This window comes from Myripristis murdjan, chromosome 22 (genome assembly GCF_902150065.1).
Source record: "Myripristis murdjan chromosome 22, fMyrMur1.1, whole genome shotgun sequence".
Taxonomy (NCBI): Eukaryota; Metazoa; Chordata; class Actinopteri; order Holocentriformes; family Holocentridae; genus Myripristis; species Myripristis murdjan.
In genome coordinates this window covers 8551312-8563129 of record NC_044001.1, presented here as the reverse complement: position 1 = coordinate 8563129, position 11818 = coordinate 8551312, and the positions used below count along the sequence as shown (strand labels likewise).

General features: G+C 43.5%; 1 protein-coding gene across 2 annotated transcripts in view; it reads right to left on the bottom strand.

Moving 5' to 3' along the window:
* Positions 1-5233: 5233 nt before the first annotated feature.
* frmd6 (FERM domain containing 6) overlaps positions 5234-11818 on the bottom strand; it is a 35449-nt gene continuing 28864 nt past the window's right edge. For both annotated transcript variants that reach the window (XM_030044331.1, XM_030044332.1), the window contains 4 exons: positions 10784-11092; positions 10335-10472; positions 8738-8829; positions 5234-8241 (listed from right to left, as the gene is read on the bottom strand). In XM_030044331.1, coding sequence (XP_029900191.1) covers positions 7951-8241; positions 8738-8829; positions 10335-10472; positions 10784-11092 — 830 coding nt within the window. In that variant the 3' untranslated portion in view covers positions 5234-7950. The remainder of the gene's footprint in view (positions 8242-8737; positions 8830-10334; positions 10473-10783; positions 11093-11818) is intronic.

Below are 11818 nucleotides of genomic sequence, written 5' to 3'. Positions count from 1 at the left end.
CTCTCTTACTCCCTCTCTCTCTCTCTTTTCCCTTTCCCCTCTCCTTCTCCGCTCTGCTATCAGCGCACACGGCTCCGTCTCCCTCGGGTCCACAGGAAAAGCCTCGACTGTCTTTCTAAACACCTACAGTAAACAAATGCATACCAGGACAGGACGGCTGACGTCCCGGGCCCCTCCGCTCGCGGTCCGCTCCTCACGCTGGGCACTTCATTTACTTCTTCAGCTCATTTTCTCCCATCTCAACTCTCTTTTGTGTTCGTTGTTGCCTGAAACATGAAGTCCACCTATATGGAAATATAACACATGAACATATCGGGATTATTCAGTAACACTTTACAATAAGAATACAACAATTAACGTTAGTTCATGCCGTAATAAACATTAAGTAACAGTTAACTAACCATTAACTAATGTGTCTAAGAATCATTTACTAATGCTGCTAAGGTATTAATTTATATGTTATTTAACCCTTATATTGTATTCGTTTTTTTGTTACACAGGGAGTCCTGCTGGATCTGGTGGACCCATTGCAAATTGGGGCTTTTAATTCAACATAATCAAACCTTTTTTTGTTAAAATACTCAGCAGATTTTTACTTCATCCCAATTGCAAGTAATATAAACAATACATGTGTTTGTTGTTTGTGAAAACAGGTCCCACAGACCCGAATACCTTATAAGGGTTAAGGGTTATTGTAGATATTATTAACATTACTAAATGCCAAATAATCATTAACTAACAGTTAATTAACCATTATGGCATTAAGTAACGTTAACGTTAATTGTTGTACTCTTATTGTAAAGTGTTACCGATTATTCAAATGCCCATACATAAAATGTCTATATTACAAATACGCCCAACATCAGCTGCCACTGTCATATACCTGTGTTTACCAGGGTACAGGGCACCTATATGACCATATAAGGGCAATTTGAGTTAATATATAAACATACTCTATGCAAATTAAACATATGTTCTACACAAGATAATCTTCATCCTAACAAGTCATTTAGTCTCGTTTTCACTCTTCAAATCTTCTTTGCCTAGAGGTTTTATAGGTATTGCTATCAACTTGTTTCCAGAATGTTCTTTTTCTCCCTCCTAGTGGGCCGATCTGCCTCATTCTGCCTCGTTTCAACATTTCTGTACCTGTTGCCAGAAGAAAATCCTGAAACAAGTGAAACTGCAGCGGAAACACGTGGGATTATCTCATCACGCCGGCAGATTTCTATCGCTTGTTTTACTAGAATTTCGATTTTTAACACCGAAGATGAGAGTAAATGGCCTGTTATGACTCAGATTTTTTTTTTTTTTTTTTTTTTTTTTTTTTGTGGCAGTGATCCTAATGGAAATGGGTTTGGCTCATATTGCTCATTTGGTGCATGCATGTGCAACATACTGTACATGACAGCACCTCTCCGTTCCATGCTGTTCATGCTGACGTCCGTCCTGAGAGTTACATAATTCCGTGACTTGCATTAAGAAAATGGTGCAAACCCTCAATTATGCACACGCATGCACAAAGACACACACAAACACACACCATCAAACATAAACCCTCGTCTCTTGGCCACAAAAATGCACCCTATATTGCACACACATGGCCCCTGTCACAGTTTGAGCTCTTGTAATCAGAGGCTTTAATCTTCAGACAGCTCGTATATTAAAGGCACAGAAGAGTACAAAAAATATATATATATAAAAGAAATTTCCAGTGCTCATACCACACACACACACACACACACACACACACACACACACACACACAGATCATACATGCATGCACATTCATTCACATCTGATGATTTACAAACAGAGGATTTGTACATACAAGATAAAATCAATTAGGAAAGAGCAAGTGGGTCAGTGTGTGCATGCATCAGTTTTTATGCATTTCGGAATGTGTGTGTGTGTGTGTGTGTGTGTGTTGCTTGTGTGTCATGGCATGTGTGTTTTTGCATGTTTATGTACAGTATATGTGCATGTCTGGGTTACTTGCGTGCCTTGCTTGTCCATGATTGCCTGCGGGTTTTCTGAGCATGCTTCTGCATTTGTGTGCGTGCATCTTGTTTAGCATGTGTGCATGTGTGTGTGTGGGTGTGTGTGCATGTGTGTGTGTGTGTGTGTGTGTGTTTGGTACACAGGTAAGTCGGTGAATGTTACTCATCTTCACCTTGCTGTTTGAATATTACGATTTCTGTGAATCACGTTTTTCCTCGGCTCCATTCATGCAGATGTTATTCAGCGTGAAGTTACACACATAAACACAGAGAAAGAGACAGAAAGAGGGAGAGAGAGAGAGATAGAGAGAGAAATAGAGAAGGAAGAGAGGGAATTAGTGAGTCATAGTTCCGGTACAGGCGAACACAGGAAGTCTCTGTCACCAGGATATGACAGTGAAGTGTGAGAGTTCTTCCTGGGTCTCTCTCTCTCTTTCTCTCTCTCTCTCTCTCTCCATCGCCGAGGACGAGAGAAATCGAGAGATTTGCTTATTTGTAATCTGATTACCACGTTTTATTATCGGCTCAGGGGATCATCGCTGAACCTTGTTGTGGCTTCAGTACGGCTGTTTTAGTTAATAGGCTGGTTTATTAAGTGCAGCGGTTAATCCACCTTAAAGAGGACACGGGCACACGCTGTGGCATTAAGGACTGATTCTTCATCATCATCATCATCATCATCATCATCATCATCATCATCACATTTATATATCAGGGTGGTCCTGAAAGGAAAACTCATCAGGATGGAGTACAGGATGCTGTTGCTCCTCTATCTTCCAAATGTCAACTTTTCAGGAACTGAGAAAAAAAAGCCTTGGGTTTACAGTCGCCGTGCATTTTTCTGTTTTTCCAGTGAGGATTTAGGGCCTTGGGGGGGGGGGGGGGGGGGAGTATAATTTCCCCTAACAATAACAGAGTAAAGATGTAATCATTCAACGCTGCAAAAAATCTCCATCTAAAGTCATTTAGTCTCATATCGTGTGTTAAAATCCTCAATTTTCTTCGTACGAGTGTAAAAATCTGTCAGGGGCGTGAGATAATCCCACTTGTCTCCGGTGCAGTTTGACCTTTTGTTTTTTTTTTTTTTTTGGAAACAAGCATAAACATGTGGAAACGCGGCAGATCAGACCGCGGGGACCAAGAAAATGACACTTGATTCAAGAAAAATCTGGAACACAAGAAAAAAAAAAAAGAAGCCAAATAAGAGTTTTCGTGCAACAACGGTGATTCAAGGATGATGAGAGAAAGGAGGATGAACGCCTGAGGATGCTTGAATGGTTCTCTATGTGTGTGTGTGTATGTGTGTGCGTGTGCGTGTGTGAGGAGTGGGTGGGGTTAGTACGAGCAAAATAAGTGGGGGGGAGGGGTCGGGATTTCAATTCTGATTCGTGACCATCTGGCTCCTGGAGCAGCTGCTGGCCCAGGCCGGGCCTGTCCTGCCCCAGTGCCCCATGGGATTACCAAGAGGTCACCACTGCTGGAGACACTGTCACCTAATACTGCACACTGGTCGCACACACACACACACACACACACACTGTACTGTGCTGAAGAGGAGATGAGGTGCAGATTTAGGGAGCTGCAGGCTGAGATGTGTGATGTGGGAATCGGGAAACGGAGGATGGGAACAGGAGAACGTTCTGGAGAGGAGTCGAGTGTTTGTACTGTAACGGATAAATAATCTCGGTCATTCAGTCACGATCCGACGTCAGAGGCTCTGGAAAGGTCAGAGGAACATGACCTCACCCCGTGTGCACGTACAAACAACACGAGAACCGAACGGCACCTTATTCAACAAGACAAAGAGAGAGAGAGGGAGAGAGAGAGAGGGGAAGAAAGAGAGAGAGAGAGAGAAGGAGAGAGAGAATGGATTTCCCCTCTGTGTTGCCATGGTGACAGCAGTGGATGGTGGATGACTGATTTCCTGTACAGCTGTGTGGCTTGGAGGGAAAGCAGAACGAAGGAGGGGCGGCGAAAGAGAGAGAGAGAGATGGAGAGAGAGATGGAGAGAGAGAGAGAGAGAGAGAGAGAGAGAGAGAGGCTGCCTGTGTCAGAGGAAAGGGGCGGAGCTTGCCAAAGAAAGCGTCCATGTTTTCTCTCAGGTTTCAAATCAATCCCAGCGCGGTGATCCGCCCGACACGCACGGGCCTCGACTCTGCAGCAGCCGAGAGCAGAAGCAGACCGTTCCTCTCTTTCCATTTCTTTTTTACTCTTTAATTTCTTTATTTTCTCTCTATTTTTTTTTACTTACTTTTCATTTATTATCACAGACGGCCTTCTGTTAAACATTAAAGGTCAGGTTGCCTGGAACAAAAGCAGCCAGCATTTTTTTTTTTGTCTTAAAAAATGCAACCAGAGGGAATCAGGGGTCATGTGGTTGTTCTCTCTTCCCACAATGCAATGTGAGGACAATGTGTTTGTCAAGAAGTGCTTTTTTTTTTTTAATCATAGATATTTACATTTTGCTCTCAAAACACCTCAAAAGCAGATTCTCAATAATTTAATCAATATATAATACACATATCTTGCAAAACCAACTATTGTGACTGATCTATTTATTTTACCCGATTATTATTTTGTTTATTACGACTAATACTACTTTCATGGAATAATAATAATTTTAATACCAGCAACAATACAAAATTAATATTAATTCTCACTGGTGTGTTTGATCTAACACATAAAAGTTTAAAAAGGGTTGATGCTCTGTTATTTGTTTCTGCCTGGCAGTGAAAATGAGGCACCAGCAGCCAACACCGCCCCCATGTGGCCAAAACTGAGACTTGTCTGAAAATAAAAATGACTGTACACTAGATGGCGCTGCATCCTAATTTATCAAAGAGGTGTGAGACCTTGATGAGGACCGTAATGATCATATATTTTCTTTTTTTATTTAGTAACCAGAATTATTGCACTGGATGGTAGTGTTATTGATATATTTGGTTTGCAAGAGGATTTTTTGGGGGATTTTTCTGCCTTTTGAAGAGAAACAGAGACACAGTGGAGTCAAAATGTCACACAACAAATTTGTCAAGGAGCAAAAATTTTCTTTTCATTACTTTTTTCTTAAAACTAAAAAAAAAAAAAAAAATTTTTTTTGATTTGATTTTTTTTTGGGATTTGATTTTTTCCTTGTTATACTGCCTTTCTAAACAAGATTATTAAAACACTATCTGATGGAGAAAAGGTTAAATTCAAATAAAAAATGAATTGACAGGAGAGAGCAGCAGCACTTAAGCAAATAAATGTACCTTTTTATTGAATATTGAGGGCATTAGTACCAAGAAGGCACGGACCAGACTTCATCATAACAAATCATTTCTCACTATATGGTGACAAAAAAAACAAACAATTCATTTTTTTTTCCTGACGGGAGATCCTTTCACAGAAAGGATTATGGACACATAGTGCAGACATACAGACTCTTACATCGTGTAAGTATGAGCGTGTATTTTAGTCAAAAAAAAAAAAAAAAAAAAAAAAAAAGTTAGAGGAAACTCTGCAGAGTAAGGATGTGGGCTGTGGTGTATGGCTATGTACCTTGACACATAACTGATTTGATATAGAAGAAACATCATCGTCCATCAAAATTAGTGTTTAAGAAAATATCCATTATGAATAGAAATGATTATAAGTTGAAGACAGCGGAATAGACAACCTGTAAGAAATATATAGCTTTTGCCTTTAATTACATGACAGTATCAAATTCATAAACATATTTAGTGTTTTTTTTTTTTTTTTGACAAGGCGATATCGATAAGACGCTCAAAAACCGGTTCACCTGACACTGAGCGGAGAATCAGTCGTCTAAAATGATTGCAATGATGCGGCTGCGGCTGTGAGGAAAGCCTGAAGACAGAATGAGAGGCTTCTCTCACCAACACGCACACACTCACACACACCTCTTTCGAGTGTATAGTCACGATAAACTCCTCCGAACCTTACCGGGACATCGACGGGCTGACGTCCCATAATGCCTTTCCGCTTGAACCGCACGTGAGGACCTGTCCGTAACATCAGAGTCTTAAAAATCCTCCAGCTCACACCAACAAAAAGCACAAGAGTGGTTTGTCTTTTTAAAAAGTCTTCTTTACGTCGCTTAGTGTTCTCGCCACAGAAAGAATAACTGAAGCCTTTGAATAATAATAATTATAATAAAAAAGAATCAGAGAAAAATAGCAAGATCTTGAAGCTGCGATGAGTCGTGTGTGAGTTCTGATTTTTTTTTTTTTTTTCTTTTAAAGCGATGTAAGCTGTGTTTCGTCGAGACGGTCTTGTGCTGCATCTTCCCGAGAGATGAAACCGGTGTTTCTTGTTCAGCACCAACGGCAACGATAAGAAACGGTGTGCATCTGACATCACACGTCCATAATACTGTCATACGCATTGCTTATTAATACTGAATGACATCAACTGCACACAGGATAACTTTTCAAACATGTACAAGTCATGAGCAATCCATTACAAAAATACAAACACATATTTCAATGACGCCGGGGGAATAAAAATGTTAACAAATTCCAGTTTAAAATAATAGACGAAACAAAACAGAAGACAGCGGTGAAGTAACAATAATAAAGACAACTGAGTGTAAAGGAATATATGTGTATATGAGTGTGTGTGTGTGTGTGTGTGTGGAACAAAATCAAACGTCAGTTTTGTCTCGGCCCGTGGCCAACGGGGCTCCATTTTGTGTCTCGATGACAGGGAGGCTCAACACAAGTGAGGGCATGTAGGAACTCACTGAGCCTCATTCCTCTCAGGAAACGCCACCGAGTCGGGCATGAAACACAATCCAAAACCACGATGGAGTCCTTTTTTTTTTTTTTTTCTGTTTTGCTGAATAACTAATCTCACGTTCAGGGCAGAGATCCCTCCGATGAGTTTCTTGCACAAACCGAGCAGCGACTCGGAGGACAGCTTGGAGTTGAAATGGCTTGGATCTTTAAGGAAAATCATCCCCGTGACGACGGTGAGGCCGTGTGATTGTCAAGGCAAAGGTTTGACAAACTGCATAGTGTGATGCTGAAAGGCACGCTGGGTGTGTGTTTGTGTGTGTGTGTGTGTGTGTGTGTGTGTTCACATCATGAGTGTGCATTATAACTGGGAGTCCGGGTGGGGTGTGAGGGGCGAGTTGGCACGCTGCACGTCCTGAAGAAGAGCGGCTTTGAAGGAGAGCGAAAAAACCGCCTGTTCTCACGGGGCCGACGAAACGTTCATCCTCCCGCTCGGCGACGCTGAGTGACCTCACAACGTCGCGATCAACGTCGTGTTCGGTCATTTTATCGGCTGTGTTTGCGGGACAGGGCGGACGCGGCGGTCATCTCAGCGTTAGCTTGTCTTTGGTTCGTAGCTCGTAATTATTTTGTCCTTTGCAAAAGGAGATGGACATCCTGCACAGAAAAGCTCTGATATGCCTTTTTCATTTTTCGTGTGTGTGTGTATCGTGGGTATTAGTCAAATCAAGCACACACACACTTCTTTTGGGGAGGACGTGCTTTTTAAATGCAGGGAAAGTTTGTCTGAATAAAAAGTTTTTCTTAGTTCTTCCATTTCTTTGTGAGGATGAGACGATCCCTTCCATTTCCTCTCACACTCCGTTCCCAAGCAGAGTGTCACAGGGGAGCAGCATGGGTCACTTTTAAAGACGCGGGTTCCCTCTCGAACCCAGTGTTCACTGTTGAAATTCCCAGATTCAGCCAGATTTCCTGCTTCCGGCTCTCGGTGTCTTTGTCAAAGTGTGATACGTTTCGAGTGGTAAGTGACGGGAGGGCCGAGCTCAGACAACTTAAGGCCAGTTTTACTCGCGTGTGGGAAGCCGCCGTGCATCGTCTCTCCAGCGCTCCCCTCCCCAGTCCGGCTCCCTGACGGCCGAGGCGTCTCCGGGTCCGACGGGGAGGAGCAGAAGGTCACCCTGAGGTCGCCCGTTTTTCCAAAAACTCGCCCTCCTTCACACGACGAACTCCGGCACCTCGTCGCTGGTCAGGTCCAGGGAGAAATACTTGTTGGCTCTCTTGATGGGGAAGGGGTGCTGGTCGCCGCGCATGCCGGCGCGCTGCTCGGCCAGGCCCTGGTAGCCGCAGCCGTCGCTGAGCTCCTGGGCGCAGCCGAACGTGTAGCTGTGGGCGGTGTCCTGGCAGAGCTCCGCCCACTGCAGGCAGCCCTTCTGGTAGAGCCGGATGTCGTCGAGCGACTGGCTGTGGCGGTCCGTCGACGACTGGGGTTTCCTGCACACAGAGGTCTGCGGGTGGAACGCAACAAGTCAAACATAGTGGAAAAAAGATGTAGGCAACTGAAAATATTGATAACTTAAAGAAAAAAAAACTCCGCTTTTAGGAATGATTAAGTAATTGTAATTGTAATTGTAATTTTTTTGGTGTATCCACTTTTCCTCAACCTGCCTTTTGTGCTAATTGACTTTGCTGGACTTGTATCGGCACGTCGTCCACAGGAATAAGGACAAAACACCAGCAAACAGCAAAATTGTGCCAGAAATCTAAAGCACATTAGCTGTTAATGCCGCTTAATGTGATGTTAATGTCTTTTAGGGTGGATTTCCCAACACAAACACTTCCCCGCAGCGCTGCACTCACTCGCTGTGACTGGATGTTGTCGAGTACCGTGCTGGTGTTTAGTATTAGTTATTAGATAAAGGTGGATTTTTAGGCGTATTTGTTATGCCACACACCTTCAATAGTGCAAACGCTGCCTTGAAACCCCAGGAAGCTATGAGTTACCTGTGGAAGAGACTCGATGCTCTGGCCTCTCATCTTCACCACGGTCTCCGAGGAGCTGGAGGTGGAGGAGCTGACGTCTTTCACGATAAGTCCTGCCAAGCGCAGAGAATGACATTTAGCGATTTAATAACTCCTAATCGGCACAGGAGGGACTGCTGTGAGCGCGTGCTCGCCAGCAGGCAGCTACTTACCTCATGAATTTGACAAATTATTTCACGTGAAAAGGAAAAGAAAAAAAAAAAAGAAAAGAAAAACCGTCTGCCTGGTCTCATTACCTAGAACTTCTCAGCGACATTAACAGCTGCTGCCTGGCCGCTGCGGCTTCGACGCGGCTTTTGACCCTCGCCTTGTCATTCATGCTCATTTTTAATGCGGCGCTCTCTGCGGGTCCCTCTGTGAGACTGTCGGCTAAATGCCTGCTGTGTTGAGGAGTGAGGATGTGCAGGATGTGAGTGTGGACCTGATAGGGCTGTGTAGTCAACCAAAGAAAATCTTGGTCGACTAAAGTCCTGAAATTTCGACCAAAAGTCGACTAATCGGGCGGCGGGAATACAAAAAAAATTACTATTTTTAGATGAATTATCTGGGCAGTAGCCTACCTGGTAGCCTTGTCTGCCTAAATGAATTATAAATAAACATAAACAACTAGTATTTGGAGTATATTAAATCGTTTTTGACCTAATTATTTTGCACTGAATGACACACTGGAGTCGGTCGGCTCTGACAGCGCTGCATCACGTGCACCTACGCAATATCATAGCCTGTGATTTCAGAAAATAGTACTATGTCAAGCTGCTGTCGTCGCGGGTGTGTGCGCCTGCAGTTATAAAACGATTATTAGACCAAAACTTTGAAATGTCAATTCTGATATGTTTATACTCAAAACTGATGGAGTTAGCTTACCGTTTTAGGTGATATGCCATGTTGGTTGTTGAGCTGTGATATGCAAACTGTTGTTTGCAAAGTTTGCATTTGACTTTTTTTCCATCTATTTTGGTAAAATGCTGCCACACTGACGACGTCTTTGACATGGTAGAGGACTAAATGTTCATTAAACGTTCTTAATTAAGCAAATAGTCGGAAAACCAGACCTAATTTTTTCTTCAATTCAGAACATACGGGCCTGACTGGCTAAGGGAGAGCCCGCGCATTGTGTTCTGCGTCCTGATTGGCTAAGGGACTGTAGACCATTGTCAATCAATCTCCTCCGTGCCGTGTCTCCTGTACAGTACAGAATGCGTTCATTCTATAATACTGGACTTATTTTTCTACGAAGGTTTGAACTTTGAGAGAGGTTTAAACAAGAGAGAAAAGTGAGAAAATGTTAATGCCTGTCTGAGAAAAGTGTATAAAGTGTGTAGTGAGGGGTTTTACAGCCTTAAAACATCTATAATAATTGTAAAAAATAAAGCTGACTACTTCACGGATTTCGCCTATTGCGGGTTATTTTTAGAACCTAACTCCCGCGATAAACGAGGGACCACTGTATTCCTGATAAAATTAACACGGCAAATAATCGACCAATCAGATTTTGGTCGACCAGGAACGTATCGACCAATAAATCGACCAGTCGACTAGCAGACTACAGCTCCAGTACCTGAGTACCCGTTGGTCTGGTCAGGTGACATCGTCAGCATGTCCTCAGTGATGTGGATGCACAGGTCCTGGTTGAGCTCCAGGGCCATCTCGTGAAGCTCCTCATAGTCCTTGGGATCGTCCACCAGCATCTCAATCTCTGCGGGAACAAAGACGCAGTTGTATTAAAATGATAAGAGATCACCTGTCAATCAAACAGTGTGGGTGCTAATGTGATTTTTTTTTTTTTTAATTGGATTTTCAATTAATGGAGTCACAGTTTCTGCAAACAAATGGATGTCGGTGCGGCTGCAAATGTCACCGTATGAAGAGGGGATGCATTACTTCCTGTTTATTTATGACCCCATTAAATACACTACATTAAATATAATAGCTTTCTTGTCACCATTTTTGATAAATGGTAGTTACTCTTCTTAATAAAAACCCCTGATCAGCCCTTGGTCCTCTCACCGTCGTCATCCAGGATGCGCTCCTTGCCGCTGCTCTCGATGCCGGAGGTGTGCGAGCTCCCGTGGCTGGTGGTGGAGGAGCTGCAGGTGCGCAGCGGCCTGTGGGGGGCCTGTCCCGGCGCCCTGAAGCTGTCCGTCTCGATGCCGGACGTGTGAGAGCTGCCGTGGCTGGTCGTGGAGTGGCGGGACAGGCGTTTGTGATGAGACACGCTCCCGGCGCTGCTGCCGCTGGCCCGGGAACGCTTGTCCAGCTGCTCCATGTCCAGTTCCAGAGCGTCGCTGATGTACGACTCCCGGTACTGCTTCTTCTCTGCAAGGAGGCAGGGGGACGACGTCAAATAAATATCGGAGTAAATTCAACACAGTCTTTTGTACCCTGCTGTGCTCTCTGATGTGCACTTCCTCCACCCGTAAATCACAGCAAAACACTCTGCGCCTCTTTCAGTGCTCAACACAAAGTGGTGAAACCCGTAATCCTGTCTCATCACCACATGGATGGTTACCAAGCCCGATATTAGTTGAATCTCAGTGTTATCCCATGTTATGTGGTGGCAAAAGACAAGAAAAAAAGACTGCATCATCGTAAACCTGCTTGTCTCTTATTTGAATGCTTCAGACGAGTGTGATGTTTCTCGGCAAAGTGTACAGCACGTAATTTATCTAGCAAAAAGACTTTCTTGGAAGCTTATTTCATTTCGCTTCCAGCCCTTGGCAGGTGAGCCAAAAACTTCTGACACTGATCGATTACAGAATGGGATACCACCTTTGTTAGTGGTTCGACTGTGTACAAAAAAAAAAAAAAAAAAAAAAAACTTCTGCTATGCAGGGGACTCTGGGTGCCATCACACCTACAGTTCATTGTCTTTGGTCTGAACCCAATGTGTAACAGCTTAGTTTAGTTGCCTTTTGTATTCATTTAACTTCCCATTGCACCAAGTATAAGCCAACTACAGCTTGTAAACAAAAGCCTCTTGTGCAGCTCGGAGGTTTTGGTAACTTATCATCCTGCCAAGTTAGAGATTTTGGCAGCCAGGTG